This window comes from Argopecten irradians, chromosome 5 (genome assembly GCF_041381155.1).
Source record: "Argopecten irradians isolate NY chromosome 5, Ai_NY, whole genome shotgun sequence".
In the NCBI taxonomy this organism is placed as follows: Eukaryota; Metazoa; Mollusca; class Bivalvia; order Pectinida; family Pectinidae; genus Argopecten; species Argopecten irradians.
The window spans coordinates 8627204-8646722 of NC_091138.1; the positions used below are offsets into that span (position 1 = coordinate 8627204).

Here is a 19519-nt window from a genome sequence, read left to right on the forward strand (position 1 = left end):
GTGGATATGAAGTATATGGATATTCTACTTTCGATGTCACAAAATGTTGCAAAACGCGAAGTTTATTTATCTCTGTGCCTCAACGTTTGTATTTTCATTAGTCCCCTACGGTGAAACGAGAGGGGACTATAGTGTTAGGTCTCGTGTGTCTGTCTGTCCGTCTGTATGTCTGTCTGTTCGGATTTAGTTTCCAGGCTATAATTTGAGAAAAATATCAACGGACTTTGACCAAACTTCACACGATGGTAGCATATGGAAACATATAGTTTGGGATTGAATTTGGGGTCAAAAGGTCAACTACATAGTTCACTGTTACTGAAAATAGATTGTTTCACAAAATATTAGTTTCAAGACGACAACTTGAAAAAACATCAACGGGTTTTGAACAAATTTCACACAATGGTAAAATATGAGAAAATACAGCTTGTGATTAAATTTGGGGTCAAAAGGTCAACTGCAAAGGTCACTACATTGTATTACTAAAAATATATTTTTTCACAAAATATTAGTTTCCAGACAATAATTTGAGAACACTTCAACGGAATTTGTTTAAATTTCATACAATGGTAACATAGGTGAAAACATAGCTTGGGATTGAATTTGGGGTCAAAAGATAACTGTTACTAAAATAACGCTTTTCACCCAAGAACTATAGTAGCAGTGTATGTGATGCATCCTTGTATATAATATTATGTATGCTGGCTGCATGATAAGGAACACTTTGCTGGTAGACCCACCAGATTCTTATATGCTGTATATGGCTGCACATAATGTACATAGAGACGTTCAACTCATCTTAGAACTTTTATGATACCAGATATACCGGAAGAATAGACCTACCCTTTAAATAGGAGTGCTCCATATACTGGAGGGAAATTCAATACAACAGCAATAACAACAACAACAACAATAGTTTGTTTCACAAATTTTGTTTCTGGACAATAACTTAAGACAGAACTTGTTCAAACTTCATACAATGATAGCATATCTAAGCAATAATAACTTGCCGTAGATTAGAAAATGCAATTGATGACACGGGACTTGTGCTGCTTGCAAAACTTACTGTAATATTATATTATATGTATCTCGACATATGAAAATAAGTTCGAAGTTATAAAACTGCTACTATAATTCAATTCTCTATACATGAAAACTGTGCAAAGTACACAAATCCCGTTATTTGCGTCCTTTATTTTTTTTAAAATGCTAGCCTTGATTTTAAAAATAGCGTTGAAATTTTGATTGGGCAGTGACGTTGTATTGCATGGGAAGTCGTGTAATTAACCCTCAGACGACATGGGTCAGTGTATTGCATATGATTATAAGACTCTTTCACATGTATACATGGGGGATAGAGTATTCCATCCGAGAGGTTATACAATGTGGTAAAACCCGAGGCTTGCTGTTTTTACTTCTTTTTCTATCGAACTGATGCCAGGCTTGTCAGATAACCTTTAAAGTCATTGGGTCTCTGATAAATTATGAGGGTACACGTTTTGTTGGCTCGTGGTACATGACAATATGTTCTAAAACTTATTGAGTGGAAAGCTGGCTGTGAAGTGGTGTTTAAAAAATAGGTAGGCATTTTTTTCTATTTACAAAAGTAAAGTTTTATAAATTGGTTTTCTACTTATCGAATCTGAATAAATAAATCAGTTTTTAAAGTTTCCTCAGTAATCTATTAAAAACATTAGGTTTCATTAATTAAGCAGTAAAAATTATTCAAATGGACATATAAGCATATATGATGCCTTACAAACATTTATTACAAAACAGAATTTATGCATTAGGGTATGGAAGCTTACCTTCAGAAATCGCTTAAAAATTACTTATAAAACTGTAAGCATTTGAAATGAAATTGTAGACCACAAATAAGCTTCATAGTCCGATCGTATATGATCATTTCAACGCAGACTGTATCTGAAAATACATGAAATACAGTACTGTCATTTTCAGCACGTATTTGTATAGTATATGTAAAATTTAAACCTATGCATGGTACGTAATGTAATTGTCAAAGTTTGGTAATTTATGGTGGTGAATAACCTAGTAAAAGCTGTATTGATTTATGAGTATGAACATATAATTTAAATGTTTTTTCTGCTGACCTAAAGAATAAAGTCGTCTAACATTGCTTAATGAAAATACATTTGAATGTGGAAAATACATTTGAATGTGGAAAATACATTTGGATGTGGAAAATACATTTGAATGTGGAAAATACATTTGAATGGTGGAAAATACATTTGAATGTGGAAAATACATTTGGATTTGGAAAATACATTTGAATGTGGAAAATACATTTGGATGTCGAAAATACATTTGGATGTGGAAAATACATTTGAATGTGGAAAATACATTTGAATGTGGAAAATACATTTGAATGTGGAAAATACATTTGGATGTGGAAAATACATTTGAATGTAGAAAATACATTTGGATGTGGAATATATCTATTTGAATGTTGAAAAACAATTGACTGTGGAAAATACATTTGGATGTGGAATTTTAAATTTGAATATGGAAATTACATTTTAATGTTCAAAATATATTTGATTGAGGAAAATGCATTTGAATGTGGAAAATATATTTGAATGTTGAAAACACATTAGACTGTCTAAAAAACACTTGAATATTTGAATGTTGAAAATACATTTGAATGTTGAAAATACTTTTGAATAATGAAAATACATTTAAATAATGAAAATACATTTGAATGTTGAAAATACATTTGAATAATGAAAATACATTTAAATAATGGAAATACATTTAAATAATGAAAATACATTTGAATGTTGAAAATATATTTGAATGTGGAAATTATATTTGATTGATTAAAATACATCTGAATTCGTAAATTCATTTGAATAGGGAAAATATATTTGATTTGATATTTAGATTTTCAGACGCACATATAGCTTTAATTCGGTTTAATGTATTTCATTTTTGATCACATTAATTCTATTAAGTTGTATATACATTACAATGTGTCGATTGCCCGGCAAATATTCAGTTTTTTTTCTGCTTTAGATGCTAAATATGACTAATTATTTGAAGTCTTTTCGGTGATATTTTGATTTAAAACAGTGTATGTATAAAACCCTATAGATTAAAGCGGCATGTAATCGTATGGCCACCATAGCAACGTCGACAAAAGCTTCATTATCATAATGATACAAAAACATGTCACAGTCTCCCAAAAAGCACATGCATTCACACATGTAACACATTAACTACAGGGGAGGTCGTCCTTAGCCGCTTAGCTCCCAACTACGCATTATTACGCATTCACCATCATCTTAGTGGTGATTATTACATGAACGCAAAACTCATTCACTTGTATGGACAGTTATTCCGACCACATTGTTAGTAAACAGACGTGATGAGGATCGAATGACTAAGAATTTCATTCTTGTGCCAACCAATTGCTTGTAAAAATGGAACCAGAATCAAAAGTGTAATAAATATGAAAAGACTACATAATTATTTATCACTGCTGAAACTACAAAGGCATTTTTATAGTTAAAAATACGTTTTAATAAAGACCCATTTATGCAAACTATTTACAAAAGTTTCATACCAGAACGTTTTCTATAAATGGTTAAATTGGCAAAAATGGCTGAAAATGGTGATTTTGTAGCTCAAAATTAAGGAGTAGGCGTAGCATATCTTGTTATTCTGCGAAAAAATATATCTTATTTATCATATATTTTTAGTGAAGATCACTGGAAAGTAGATTCTGCAGATATCCATAGATATTAAAAACCTCATTAGGAAAATCTGGCTTTAATCACCCATGTATAGGGTCAAAACGGCCAAAATTCCCATAACATCCAATATTTTGTCAACTAGGTATCTTTGAGTGGACATGTGTTTTCTTCCATTTTCTTCTGTGGTATGATCTTTTGACATCTCAGAATAGTACATCTTTAAGAAAATAATCCTATTTTTCATGGCATTGAACAATGTGGTTTGTTCAATATCAGGCATGCATATAATTTGAGAGATGCCTGCGAGTCATAACTTGCATTGTATAATGTGTTAGCCAAGGTTCTCAGTTTTACGGCGGGTCGTCGTACATTTTTGCTTTATCTGTGCAGGAATTAAAATGATGTAATGCTACCCTTTTTACATAGTTGAAAATCACTTTGAAATGTCATAACTCACCTAAATGAATATTTCACATACCATACATGGAATTTTAACAAAACGCCCTATCACGCTGCTGTTATCCATGTAACATAAATACTTCATCCCCTTGTAAGGCTGTTTTCCATACCTGTAATTAACAGGTCTTGAATTTTACAGACCAACACAATTGTTTAGTGTAACTGTTTGAGGAATCTGCTAGAATGTATGTAGGGCATTAGAATTTTACCTGCTGACCCTATTGCATGACCGTAAGAAGCAACTAAATCTAGGATTTTATCTTTTCTCGTCTATTATTCGAAACGTCTCCCTTGACACCGCATCACTTTTGGCCTTCTCTTTGGGCGGTCGTTCCTGTTAGGTAGGCTCTGGGTTCTGTCCCCTAGCCGAGACACATCAAAGTCTATAAAAGTGGTAGTTTGGCTCCTGCTTAGCGCTCAGCATATCAGGGAGTGGGACGACCGGATCGCCCGTTGTCAGTATAATGTGACCGGGTGAGTTGTTTTGTGTATTCGGCAGCAAGTGTCAGTGATATAGCACTATAAAAAGGACAAGAATTCCGCTATATTAAAGGGTTTTAAAATGACATTTGATAGTGATACGACATTAGGACTAATAAAACAACTAACCAACCAGCCATGTGATAAACTTCCTCGAGGGGCCGACTTTTGAAAGTGTCATACAATAAATTATATCTGATGTGGCAACAATATATACTAAATCATTTACAGACACGAGTTTGCCATGGAACATGACTGAATTGCACTTGTTTTGAGTTTTGATTTAAATGCGTTTACTTTTTCACTGAGGTTGAAACAGGAGATATGTTTGGCCGGTGACATATGACTGGCATGCCTGATGTAATCGAACATTTCTAGTTGTTTTTTAATCTGTTGTGGATTTCGTCCATTATTGTAACCATCGTATTTAGATCAATGGAATAAAAAAATACTATCGTAGTTTAACTTGAAAACTTCTGTTTATAACCCTTCGACTTATAACCGATTATTTGATATTTTAGCTGGAATCAGAATCTGTTAGTTTATTTAGTTATTGAACAGCAGGCTATGGAGCTCCAAAGTACTGACGGCGAGGAGAAAGGATCCCTACACAACGAAAGTCCAGTGGAGGAGTTTGAGAGAGAGCACTGGCTTCACAAAATGGACTCCATGTTTTCGCTGATCGGCTACTGTGTTGGTCTGGGAAATATTTGGAGATTTCCGTATTTCTGTATGAGAAATGGCGGCGGTAAGATATATGCTTGTATTAAATGCGAGAAAGTGTTTATAAACATTGGTTTTTCATAGCACAACCATAGGTTACCGGAACAAAGTAGCAATTAGAACGATAACAATAAAAATCATTATTGTTTAAAAGTTTTTTGTTATAAAATTTAAAGAAGCATGCATATAGCGACGTTACTGTACACACAATTTTGACGAAATGTCCGTTAACATGTAAGATATGATCATCCTTTTTCTACAGGATCGTTTCTCCTTGCCTTTCTTTTCTTCTTGGTCGTGTGCGGACTGCCGATGTTTTTCCTTGACTTAGCTATCGGTCAGTTCACAGGAAAGACAGCCTTACATGCATGGGATATTTGTCCATTGCTTAAAGGTAAAGCAAACATAATTTTAAATTAATCTTAGACTGTGAATATTTGACACTTGATATTCATGTGTTTTAAGGGAGATGCATAATTTAATCAAGATATTCCAATTTTGCCGAGTAATCCCCTAGTATAAAACTACAGATACAGAAATATTTTCACCTCCCCATCGCCCCATCCCTGCTTTTCGTTCAATTTGTACAAGCCAGTATATTTCATGAATATTGCGTATGTAGATGTCTACATGTATCATGTTTAGCTAATATGATCTTCAATAAGCACTAACAAGTTCGGGAAACAAGACTATATTTACTGTATACATGTACGATAAGACGTAACTACTGTAATTACACTGTAGGTGATGCATGTATTTCCGGTTTTGAGAAAATGCATGGAAGTAATCTGATTCAGTTGATCAAATACTATCTTACGAAACAGTATTATATCTGTGATATAGAACTAAACCTGTACATGTAGGCATAGACTAATTATTTTCCTGTCTACTGTACAGTAATCAGCTGAACGTAGATCGAGGATTCAAAAGAAGAGATTTTTTTCATAGGCGTACACTTGCAGAACAAGTAATCTTGAGGATCCAAAAATCTGTTTTAGTTTACTTCGGATAATGGCTTATTTGTGCCATTTCTTAGTTTTGTATAGCATCAAATCGGTGGCAACGGGACATAAAATTATTATTTATAACCATTTATATTATCAGACTATTACACTTTATAATGTTGAATAAATAAGTAGTACTTTATAAAAATGTTACCGTTCGATTTCGGTCTGATAATATAATTGTGAAAAAAGTCAATTTTTTAGGGGGTAGAGGTATAGAAAGGCTAATTACTCAAATATTCCGCGGTCAAATTTTTTATATTCTTTCATCGTAACCCAATCAACTGTCTAATTATGTGGACAAAAAATAAAGAAAATTAAACTACACAATTTTTTGAAATTAGGTATTAAATTGAAATTCACATGCGAACAGTGGCCCTTTTTAGGTCTCATTTATACGCATTCGCGTAAAAAATTCACAATCAATGTATTTTTTAAGGGTAGAAACGACATTGAGGTCATTGATAGCCATATAAACTTAGATATTAAAGATAAAAAAATGTTGTTGTTTGTAATATTTCAGTCAATTACCAAGCTTTGAAAATATGTGTGTAAAATTGTATTTTGAGAAAAACAGACGGTAAAGATGGGTTATTGAGAGTACAATATTTCCAAAACCGCTCGGTCAAATTTCAAATAAAAGCCTTAATAAACAGTTTATCAACCAATCTCTAATCGAGGGGAAATTTTTAGGCCTAACTGTATCGAACCACCTTTAAGTGTTATTAAAATTTGCTAATGCTGGACGGTCCAAAATTCAAAGTGACAATGACTACCACAGCAGAGCCGCCTTCTTAAACACACATTAAGCTTCTTCTCTAGTTCCACTAGGCTGATATAGCTTAAATGTATGAATGCAAAAACAATACCTTATGTCAGCGTAAAATCCAAGACCAATGCCAAATATTTCATTCCCTTTCTTTGCAATTAGTGGCAAGATAGATAGATGACCGTTAACCCTTCTACCTCTTGTTATTCCTACTCCGTGTGTCCATCTTCAGGTATAGGTCCCGGGGTGTTGCTCGTCAACACCGTGATAAGTACGTATTACACCACTATCATAGCCTGGACATTGTACTACATGGTCCAAAGTTTCTACAGTCCCCTGCCTTGGACAACCTGTGATAATACCTGGAACACCAACAGCTGCATCACCCATAATATCGGCGCCGTCTCAAATACATCAGCTGGTACCGCATCAAATGTAACACTTTCAGGACTAGTTACATCAGAGGAGGAATTTTGGCAGTATGTAGATTCCTACAGAGGGCAGTACCAAGTATCAAATTTTAGAACAGCCACCTGAGGTTTTTAGTTCCTGCTATCAATATAAATAAAATAGAAATGGTAAAGTAAATATCAGTATAAATTTTTCCACTACGAAATAAATGTAACCTGCAAGATTGGGTTTGTAGACAAATGACTTGTCTTGAATGACGTATTTTATCAAATTCATAATTTCTGTAGTACATACGACCTTTATCTATCTTCACAGACGCGGTGTACTGCAGTTGTCCTCTGGTATCGAAGACTTAGGAGGTCTAACATGGCACCTATGTGTGTGTCTGCTAGCTGCATGGCTCATCATGTTTATGTGTCTGGTGCGTGGTATTCACTCCTCAGGAAAGGTAAGTCAGGTAGTGTTGAAACACAAGTGTTCGTTAGAAATTGTGGTTTGATTCAGTTCGTCAAACAATTAAAATAGTAGATTTGATGTTTCCCTGAACTATACCTATATTTAAGACTTAAAGAAAAACATGAAATACATTGTTTTAAACAGTATTTGATTTAATGGACAAACGTCTTCTAATGTATCGACCACACCAGTGGAACCCATCTAGATATAATATGATCAAAACCATACCCTTATAGGTATGCCGACATATAGAAGTTGAATTATAATTTTATCATAAACCATTATCATCGAAACTGACGCTTCTGAAAAACTCACTCATTGTACCTGCTGCACCTATTGCATCATCGTAAAAGGCAAGTAAATTTAGGATCTTATCTCTTTTATCCTTCCTAACTAACTTCGTTCTTCCTAACGTCTCCCTTGACACTGCCTCATTTTTGGCCTTTTGTTAAGTGCTCCCCCCTCTGTGGTAGGCTATGAGTTCTGTTCCCTGGCCGAGACACACCAAAGTCTATTAAAGTGATACTTGCTGCTCCTGCTTGGCCCCAGCATACAGGGAGTAGGAAGACTGGTTCGCCAGTTGTCAGTATAATGTGACCGATAGGATGTGTTGCTTGGTGTCTTTGGCAGCATGCCTCAGTGATATAGCACTATAAAAAGGGCAATATTACCTGAAGACACAACATGGATATACTGCAGTCTTCCAAAACATTCACCGCATACTACACTACATACACGCTGCACACCGCATACATGGGAGGCCGTCCTTACATGACCCCAACTGTTAATAGGACGTTAATTAATCAAACAAACAGAAAAATTTCATAATTGCAATTTAAATCTTCGAAAGGTTGTGTATGTCACCGCTAGTCTGCCTTATGTCCTGTTGACGGTCCTTCTGATAAGAGCATCACTGTTACCTGGGGCTGGCGATGGGATGCTGTACTATATAACTCCAGACTTAAACCGACTTACGGAATTACAGGTAATTACTTTCTGATGGTAACATGTGATTTCCCTTTACCAACTTGTACATGGTATTGTTGTTCTTTTGATGATTCCAAATGGTTTTATAACTGTTGATTCTGAAGATTACTGATAAGTAACTTATTTTAGAGCTTACATATCTAATTGATAAAAATAAGTTCATATCTTGGCAAAATGGTATTGATTTTGAATGATGTTTCAATGTCTGACTTTTTAGGTCTGGTTAGAGGCAGCTATTCAGGTGTTTTACTCTCTAGGTGCAGCCTGGGGTCCTATCATGACATTAGCCAGTTATAACCAATTCAACAACAATTGCTACCGGTAAGTTTACATCTGAAAGACCTTACGATTCTGTTATCTCGAATCCAGCTGTACCATGGCGACACTGAATTATACAATAATTCAAATTAAATGCGCTGGAATGATACGTATACACATTTCAAAACTTAAAATCGTCTTTATTAGAGTCTTTGTACTTGTATTATGTGTTTGATTAAACGAATCTATCCCATATTACATATATTACATTCATGAAAACCTTCATTATGGCATCATTCCGGTAGTGACGCCATTACGCTGACCTTTATCTGTGAGGGAACCAGTATATTTGGCGGGTTCGTTGTGTTTGCTGTACTTGGCTACATCGCACACGACACTGGAAAGGACATTTCAACGGTCGTTACTTCAGGTAGGCAATAATTATAAAAGTTAAAAATGAGATGGTGTGTAAGAAACTAATTAAAGATAATGCTATACAATTTTACACGAAATAAATACTGTTTGAAAATTGTGTAATACACAGCAAGGATAAAACACCTAATATATTATCAAATCTAACATGGAAGAATATAAGATGATGATGATGAATGTGGTAAAGATATCTTCAGCTCTGAAGCTGCTGCATCTTTTTCTGAATACAAAGTATAATATATTAAGTATTGTATATCATACAATGTGTATGGCGCATCATCAATATCACTTTTTCGTAAGGCCATATTTAAAGTAATACTCGGACACACACATTGTAGGACCGGGACTTGTTTTCATGACGTACCCAGAGACATTGGCCAAACTCCCTCTTCCGAATCTATGGTCCGTTTTATTTTTTGTGATGATTTTAAGTGTCGGTTTGGATAGTCAGGTAAATATTACTTGTTTATATAAACCCATTAAAATAATGTCGTGAATATTGCATTACCATTTGTAAATAGTTAAAATAGGATAATTGACATATTCCATTTGAACGAGTTTGTTGTTTGAATACAGTTTTCGACATTGGAAACATTCGTGACAGCCCTGCTGGACCAGTTTCCGTCTCTACGTCATAGACGATTTGTAATCCATGTGGTTATGTGCGTAGTCTGGTACCTTTTTGGGTTGATAATGGTTTCTCAGGTAAGATAATGGTTTCTCGGGTAAGACAATGCACCTCTTTAAAAACAGCAGAAAACAAAATATAACCCTTGACTGGACAATGTCAAATGTAAAGACATTTAAAGATTTATGAATATTCTAGTCAGCAATAGTTGTAGCTTTACTACTCGTTGTCGTCTTCGAAATATATACAATGAAGTAGGGAGACATTATCAGGGGAGGACAATGGTTTCAGAACAGTTGGGGTACTTCAGAGTGTAAGCGTATCCTGCTACAGCCAATGACACCTTCATTACGTGTAGACGTTAAATTTTAATGTTGAATCGAAAAAAAACACGAATCGATACAATATTTATCAATAAAATAGACCATAATAAGATCTCAAATTCTGATTAATATCATCCCTCTGTACATATGTAGTGTAGTATTGAAATCTCCGTCATTAGTCTTCCAAGGAGTATCCTTCAGTACTGACCGTTTGTCTACCACAGGGAGGAATGTATGTATTTTATCTGTTGGACTGGTACATCGGTCTATCTATTCCTGTTTTTGGATTCCTGGAATGTATCATCATAGCTTGGATATATGGTTGGTGTTACTATACTATTCGTCTTACAAACAAAACATCCATTTAGAGACAAAATTATCTTCTCATCATGCAGTATTTGCTAAGAACGTTTTCAGATAAATAATATGGTCAAAAATTATTTACAATCCTTAGATTTCTCTTGAAGAAACAAAAAATAGCTAAGAAACATTCACATCTGGATTCTTTGAAACAAAACGGGTCGTAGTCGGCTAGTGGTTAAGGTGATTCAAACTTATACCGCTAGCTCTCTATCTCGCGATTTTGATTTCGAATCCCATGTTTAGAAGTTGCGACGTTTCTGCAGTCAAGCGTAGATATCAAATTATCAAACAAGAACTGTTTGTAGTCAAGTACATTTACTCATCTCAGGTGCCGAGCGGTTTTCTCGTGACGTTAGCATGATGCTTGGATACGGTCTTCCCTTCACCATGCGGATCGCCCTTTGTTTTATCGTTCCACTAATTATGCTGGTAAGATACATCTATGGATACACAGAATATAGTTTATATACGATATACAACTACACTTAAGGATCTGCTCTCGTGAAAAGTAAAAATTTTCTGATGACTAACTTTTTTTCTTATATAGACTTTGGAATTGATACCAAATTTAATAAAATAATAAGATCGTGTGCTAAATTTTGAGCTTGTTTTAATGAAAGATAGCTATTTGACGTAAATTGTGATTTTACTGGATTTCACTTTTTGAGCATTAACACGACAAACTGTCTGATAAGTATGAATATTGGTAAAATTGACAAAACCAATCATATCACACAGGAAATGTTTTTCTCAGTTGTATATGTTAACCCTTGTATATGTTAACCCTTCACTCTTAATCTTGAAGATGAGAATACCATGTGTTTTACAATTGTTGACAGATTCACCTTTTCATAATGCCCGTCAAGTTGGTCATTTCTTAAAATCTGTGTATAAAAATTCAAATAAAAAAAATCAATAGAAGTCTAATTTCTATTTTTTTTTTTTTTTTTTTTTTTTTCATATTTTCTATATGGCAACTTGTTACAGAATGAGACACTTAGTTTTTTAACAATCACAAAAAGTCTTTGATTAATGTTAAAACGAGACTGAAAAATCACCAGAGGAGATCCTTAAGGCTTAATACCCTGTTTAAACTAATGATTTTTGTATGTTTATATATCACTTCTTAAGTGTACTTGAACATAAGTTAGTTGATATAAAGTGTCTGATGCATCCGTCCTAACCTTAGATATTACTATTGATTCGGAGAGTGTTGTGTTGTTTTTAAATGTTGGCAAAATATACAAAAAAACACGTAAATTTCAGTTCTGCTAGACAACTGGGTTCAGTTTATATTTCTGTCACCAAATAAGCATGCCATAATGTTTACTAGTGTTTATATTATGTAATAGTAGCGCTGGCTTGCTTGGATTCAACTTTACAAACACATACACATTGAGTCCTTTTTTACCTTGTCAGGAAAATGGCGGCTGTATATTTTAACATGCATATATGGGACGTCCCAATTGATACCAATGTACATATTCAATGTTATAATGTCATTTGATAGTGAGAATAATGTTTTAAAGAAACAATGTTTGATTTAAAGTTTCAGTACATTTCCACAAATCTGCAAGTTTTGCCCCAAATACAACATTTTCTCACACAAGTAGTCTTCGTTTCATGTTCAGTGTGCCTAAAAGTATATAACAGACGTATTTGAGATGATTGAAAAGCCTTCCTCTATGCTATATTTGCATCATATTACCTACAGCCGCCATTTTCCTGACAGTGACTAAAATGACTCGATGTGTGTGTCTTTGTTAAGTTGAATCTGGTCAAACAAGCGCTCTTAGTACATGCTATAAACACTAGTTAACATAATGGCATGGTTATTTGCTGACAGAAATATATACTGAACCCTGTGGACAAAACTGAAATGTTTTCGACGAGTCAACAGTAATATCTAAGTTTATGACGGATGCATAGACACGTTTTAGTAACTAAGTTATGTTCAAGTGCACCTAACAAGTGCTATATAGGCACACAAAGAAACACTATATCAAACAAGGTCTTAACCCTTAGATAACGAGTCATATCGCTACAGACTTTTCCATTTTAAGTAAAGATAAATATTATCTTATATAATGGCCCTACATTTCAGTTTATCTCTGTATTTGCATTTGGGACCTACTCGCCTCCTACCTACGGACTGTATGAATACCCACGGTACGCCGTCAACATAGGACTTTTCCTCGGCGCTATGCCATTCGTTCTTGTTCTGGCTCTGGCTTGCGTCGCAGTTCATCGAGCAGAGGGTAAAACTATAATGAAGGTAGGATGACCTTGTGTCTCAATGGTTCAATGACATTGCTTTTTGATAATTATTAACCCAATGAAGTCCATAATGTACATATATTACAAATTTTTCAGAATTATCGTCTTATATATTAATTTTACGCAAAGATGTTGCAAATATTTTTCTTTAATAAATAATTTTAGTTAAACATCCATTTTTCAGAAATTGATAAAAGCTACAGAACCATCAGATCGGTGGAGACCGGCATCACGGCCTCATGCTCGGGGATATGTGTATGATAATATATACCAGAATACAACATTATGGACCAGAGTCAGGTTAAACTTGTTCGGACCCAGCAATACATAGCCCTTATATACCAAATACGTAGTATCAAACACTAATAATCAGAATTTGTTTTGTGTTGCCATATGGATACAGAATAAAGAAAATAGAGAAATACAAGTAAATGTGATTATGCCGAAACGTTTGAATGTTGAGGTACATGTTGCTATTAACTAGACATTGTCTATTAACCTGGTGTCGATAGAGTGAGAGAACTGTAATCACCAATAAAGCAATGATATTAGCTATTAACAATACGTCACTTTATTGAAAAAGAGTTACTTCCCTTCAACCATATACATTTGTAGTATTGAGTAAAAAATTTTCTTGAAAACAAAATGATTTTTAAAAACATCTTGAAGCTTTAATAAAATGTGGTGTTGTAAAGAATGCAAAACAGGAACATTTTGTATTGCATTGTTTTATTTTTCATCGCTTCATGAACAAAGCAATACAAGAGATTTAATGCTAAAAAATAACGTCAGCATACTCAACACATTTGAATACAATTTGTGTCTTTTTTTTTCAAATGCCAATGCCTTTGAATTTCTCTACACCTTTTCTAGTTAATTTAAGCCCAATAAACCTAACCAAATCAATTGTTTGATTAGATATAATTTTACACAAGCACAAACGTCGATGTCCTTTCGACCTGCAGATGCAGATTGCGACTTAAAATTATAATATGCAAAAAGGATATATTTATTTATACAAATGCATACTAGTTATTTAGAATATCTGAGAAAAGTAAGAGAAATATTTACAAATAAAGTAAATTTCCTTGTTTCAATATTTTTTTTTTACTTTTTTACAAAACATAATTATCAATGTACGATTGGGTTGATTTATCAAGCAAAGCAAATACAAATGTTTATTCCCATAGCCTTACCTTTATTTCATATGTCTTATGAAAGAGAAGCAATCGACCATTTGAAAAGTAAGATTTAGTACGAAAACAAAGAAATATTGATTATAAGTTCTTACTACTTATTATATCTAGCATATCGAACAATATTTGGCTATCACCGAACTTATGTAAAATAAATGTAGTTTAATTTTGCATGATCATTTCCATAAATTGTCACTTTTTATTTTTCTTTATTTAATTTCAAACAATTTTACTTTACAACAGTTATTTTGAAGAAAAAACCTACACACTTTTGTTTTTCTCGATGTGCTTATCATTAATCAATAACAACTAGAGCTATACATTTGTAAAAAAAAAACACAAAATAACACGACAGACATTATTTTTGACGAATTTTATATCTGACTTCAGTAAGTGATGTCAGTCGGAATATAAAACACGGATAAACAGACAAACAATGGAACTGACGAATAGGACAGGTTCTTACCAAAATCCAAAATGTTTTTGTCCATCACTTTTCTTTGTATTACCTCCCTTGCCATGTATACCACGCACAATGATGATATCTGGTAAGTTTCCAAAGTGAAGTTCTTACAGGTTAATATTTTTATAAAAGTCATGAATTGAAAGAAAGACCATTGTGGGAGTTGTGGTTTAATAGGAAAATCAGTAATGTTAAAACAATAAGTCTGAAGACGATTTTATGTCCTAAGGGATTTCTGATAAAGAACGAATTTTCTTAAACTGTTTGGATAAAAGTTTGATTTAGCATTAATATCTATATTTAGCAGAAATTTCTACATGCGTGTATAAGTGTGAGTGAACCTTCTGGTTTGATCATGACAACAAGACAATGTTAACTAAATGTATTTCACAGTAGATAATAAAAACAATAAGGCGAGCTATACAAAGGATAATGGGGGACATGAGTGAGAAATAAACATACAAGTATAAAATTGACGATGCTTTATTATAATGTATACATTGTCAAATAAATATTTACAGCTTGTGAAGCAGTTTTTAATACCAATATTACGTAGTACGCTACACCTCTAAGCTATATTCTACCTTGTACTTGTAACCATCTTGACAAATACTTCCATTTTATCATGACAGTAGCATGCAATTGAATACCAATTATGCTAAGTATCTATTTGTTAAATTTAATAAAAATGTTCATGTCTTTGTATAAAAGCATCGAGTTTTTACAGGACGAAGATTATGTTCGTCGGATCATAAAAGCGTTTGAACCGCTTGATTATATATTGAACTGACTTCAAAGCATCGCATTCACGCTGATAAATCAGACTTAAGTTTTTGTAGATTAAAAAAGTTTGTACACTGTTTTTTTATTGTGTAGTTAGTCGGTATATCAATCCGTGAGTATGTATAAATACCATGTATTTATCCATTCTACAATGCGTGGCATTTAGCGGATGTTGGAGGCCAAATTCAAATATCACGTGTGCATTTCTGACCAAAAACATTTTAAAGATAATCAAAGTTGTCAAGAGATACTTGTTCCTAAAATAGTTTGGTAACCTTTAGTTCACCTATTTAATAGTCCATTGGAAAAATGCTGTTTTCTGCATATTAAATGTAGGCCTTTGAATTTTAACAGGAAAGTGAGAATATCTACGGAAACTGCTCCACGGGGTCAAGTAGAATTAGTACGCTGTGTTTCTGTTGGTTGCAGTCTTTGTACACGTTTCTGAAGACGATCCTCTTTAGAAGTGTATACATCTGCACTTAACCTTAAAATAGTATTGTCAACAGTTTTGTTGAAACTCAAACACAAACGTTAACTTTAAGTATGCATAAATTGTTGCTTACAAAAGCTCAACCAAACCATGTTCGTGCAATTTGAGGGAAGCTTAGTGTTGTGTTCCTGCTAGCTTTGTTCTGCAGTGCAGACAAGACCACTTTTTCCTACGTACTATTTAATAAGACACTTGAGTGAAGCCGAATCATGTTTACATTGGTGCCTTCAGTGAAAAAGTAGATCATGAACGCTCTAAGATAGACAGAGCAAGGCTAAAAAACTGACAGATGTTGGAGTGGAAAGACGCTGACTAAAAAATAGCCTCACCGGTCAAGCCTTCCGTGTGGTCAGTCAGCCTTGTCCATTATATTAATGGGTCCCTCCCTAGGCGCATCAAAAACATGTCGTAAATATGATGCATGGATGTCATTTACGATTTGACGGACCAACCCCCACTGATGTGGTTTAAATAAGGCCTATTCTCAATGATCCATGCAGTGATTTTAATGTAGAAATACTTGAATTGTTATAAACAATGATCACTCTGTATTGATTTAGTGTAAAAGGAAAATAATATCTCTATTTCGGAGTTAAGCAACACATTTTAATAAAGTGATAATCTTTATGACAGAGACTTTATTTTTGTCAATTCATTTTATTATTATGACTTCTGATTTGCCTTAATGTCCATTATGACTACGTTCACGTGAAGTCTAATGATTGCCAATCCTGTGGTGAAACTCATTTATAACGTATCGCCATGTCCTTACTGTTAGTGTTAAACTAATATCAAACATCATCATAATTTAACAACGAAGCGATATTTAATCACAGGTTATTTAATCACATACAACATTACACCTGCGCTAATAAAATGTATAAAGTCCATAATAATTAGGTCACCGTAACTCCCACATTGATAGTAAGTCAACAGAGTGTAGTGTACAGAAATTCTATTTTACATTATGCTTTAAGGAAATGATAACTTGTTACGCCATTAAGAGATGTTTAATCGTTTTCCTTATCACCAGATCACTGTGAAGTTCATAGTCACGGTGACGAAATAGCTGTGTGTGTATCAACAAAATCTCAGAATTTTAACTTAATTTTATTAAAATGTAAACATAACATGCAACATAACTATTATGTTTTTGCATATTACAGAGTTATCTGCACTTGCGGGTAGGTATCGATTGTGACGTCATGTTTTTGCGAGCGTAACATATCATTCATTTATGGTAAAAACGACGTGAATTGCGCTCACAGAATAATGACGTAACAATCGATAACTACCCGCAAGCGAGCTATCTCTGTAGTATGCAAAGACAAAAAACCCTCAATATCATTATAAAATAATTTGACATTATATTAAGGAATCAATTAATTAATAATAATTATGGATATAATCAAAAAACGTCCTTTCACAGAATGACTGTAAAATTAAAGGTAGAAAAGAAGACAGTAAGTTGAACCCTATTTCCCCATGACAACGCAATAAAGTGCTTGCATATAAGTTTGTAACTTTACACAACAAATTCCTGGTATCAAATGAATGGCCAGTATGAGAAACAAAATGTCTCATATAATAGCAGAGCAGATCAAAACACGGGAAAATGAGAGTATATCAAAGCGAAAGGCGCGAGAGAAAAAAATCAGTAAATAATTAAAGTAACCGTTTAACCAAATTATGGTTTTTGCTGCAAAGATATAAATGAAAACATGATAATAAATGTACGATAATTTAAATTTCAAATAATTAAGCAGCATTTACTCAATTGTCAACAACCCTCACAACGTCCATTGCCATTAGTACAGTAAGATGTGATGCTGCCTACTTGAATATTTTAAAACTAACAGAATAGGAACAGTAAAAAGCAATCGATGTTGTTACTCACACCCACCAGGAGCTGTTGACACTCGGATATGTTTTATTATTCTGACTCTAACGAACAAACCCGGACGTTGACAAATTTAGCATTTGTCCATTTTTCACAAAACAGCTATGCAAATCAAAGCGGCCAAAACCACAGCACTTGAGTCGCTACAGAAGAATACAGTTTTTGAGATGGAAGTATCGCTGCTTATGATTTACGATTTTCCCCATCATGTTGAGACATTGGGTAAACAAAGAAACATTGCTTGTAAAAGGGTGCCCTCACCCTTCCGCTATATGTACCCGCGTCCTCTCCTCTCTACCTCTCAGGACCGTGACAGAACTGGAGTTTTGATGTGTCCCACATATCAGTGACATTTTCGCCAAACACAAGACTATTTACGCAACCTTCTATAAATTTGCCTCATTTGAATAAATGGAAAATAAAGATAGTGGGAAGTGTATAAAGTGTTAAGCAATTTTCCGACAACCTCTTAAATTTGACAAGTCCAACCGCCCGTCCATTCCCGTTAAACCAACGGCCCCGAACATACACATCTTAGAGCTTTTGTAGTCGCAATGCTTGGTTCATTACTTCCCTGAAGTGCGACTCTCTAATACAACCGAAGACTGGCTTGGGGCAGGCCGGAACAAACAAGCGTCAACACCTCGCGGATTTATTAACAAAACGCTTGAATGACTTGGATTCATCAATATCAATAGTATGGACACGTGCGGGTCTTGTGCCGAGTGAGCCCGGAAGGCGAAGTTGGGTAACTTTAAATAAAGGTCTAAATTCAATTTGTACAAGATATTTAGGAATATTGTTTTCTGATCTCAATTTGAACTCGTGTCACAGTTGGAACCGGTTGTATATCATCATCACTATTAACAATATTTGAATATGGTTTGTAAATTATCCTACTCGCTTCAATGAATAAGTGCCTCCGAATTAATGCTGGTACACGTGCAGTTATGTATGATATGGAAATAATTTCCTAGAGTTTTTGTTTGCGCTGATGTGTACACGTCTTATTTACGTTTGGTTGTGAACGCTGCTGCAAATCATCGTCATGCAATCGGTAAACTGAGCAATACGATCCACATGAACAGGCCCATTGGTGGTGTATTGGAGGCAATACAACCTCTGAATCGTTACACAAACCAGGTTAACTAATAAAATATCAATGCCATCCATTCATATCCTAACAATAACCTACTGATTTAAGAGTTTCTACTTTGAATGGTACATGCGCTAGACCTCGGCTTATATTTCTCTACACAGATGAAGTGTAAACGGTTGGTGTTAAACATCACTAATATCTATACCATTAGCAGCATTTTGAATCCATATTTTCTATTTCATTTTTTTTCTTCTTTTTTTCTGGGTATTCTGACGATTGCATCAGATTTTCTATGTTTCGCTATT

General features: G+C 34.1%; 1 protein-coding gene across 1 annotated transcript; it reads left to right on the forward strand.

The window, feature by feature from the left end:
• The first annotated feature begins 4893 nt into the window (after nt 1–4893).
• LOC138322793 (sodium-dependent proline transporter-like) lies at nt 4894–13760 on the forward strand. The gene is made up of 13 exons (XM_069266901.1): nt 4894–5397; nt 5635–5766; nt 7378–7624; nt 7872–8004; nt 8863–8997; nt 9217–9320; nt 9563–9687; nt 10028–10140; nt 10266–10394; nt 10865–10961; nt 11332–11432; nt 13108–13278; nt 13465–13760. The coding sequence occupies exons 1-13, from the start codon at nt 5217–5219 to the stop codon at nt 13609–13611; spliced, it is 1815 nt and encodes a 604-aa protein (XP_069123002.1). The 5' UTR covers nt 4894–5216; the 3' UTR covers nt 13612–13760.
• Nucleotides 13761–19519: the final 5759 nt, after the last annotated feature.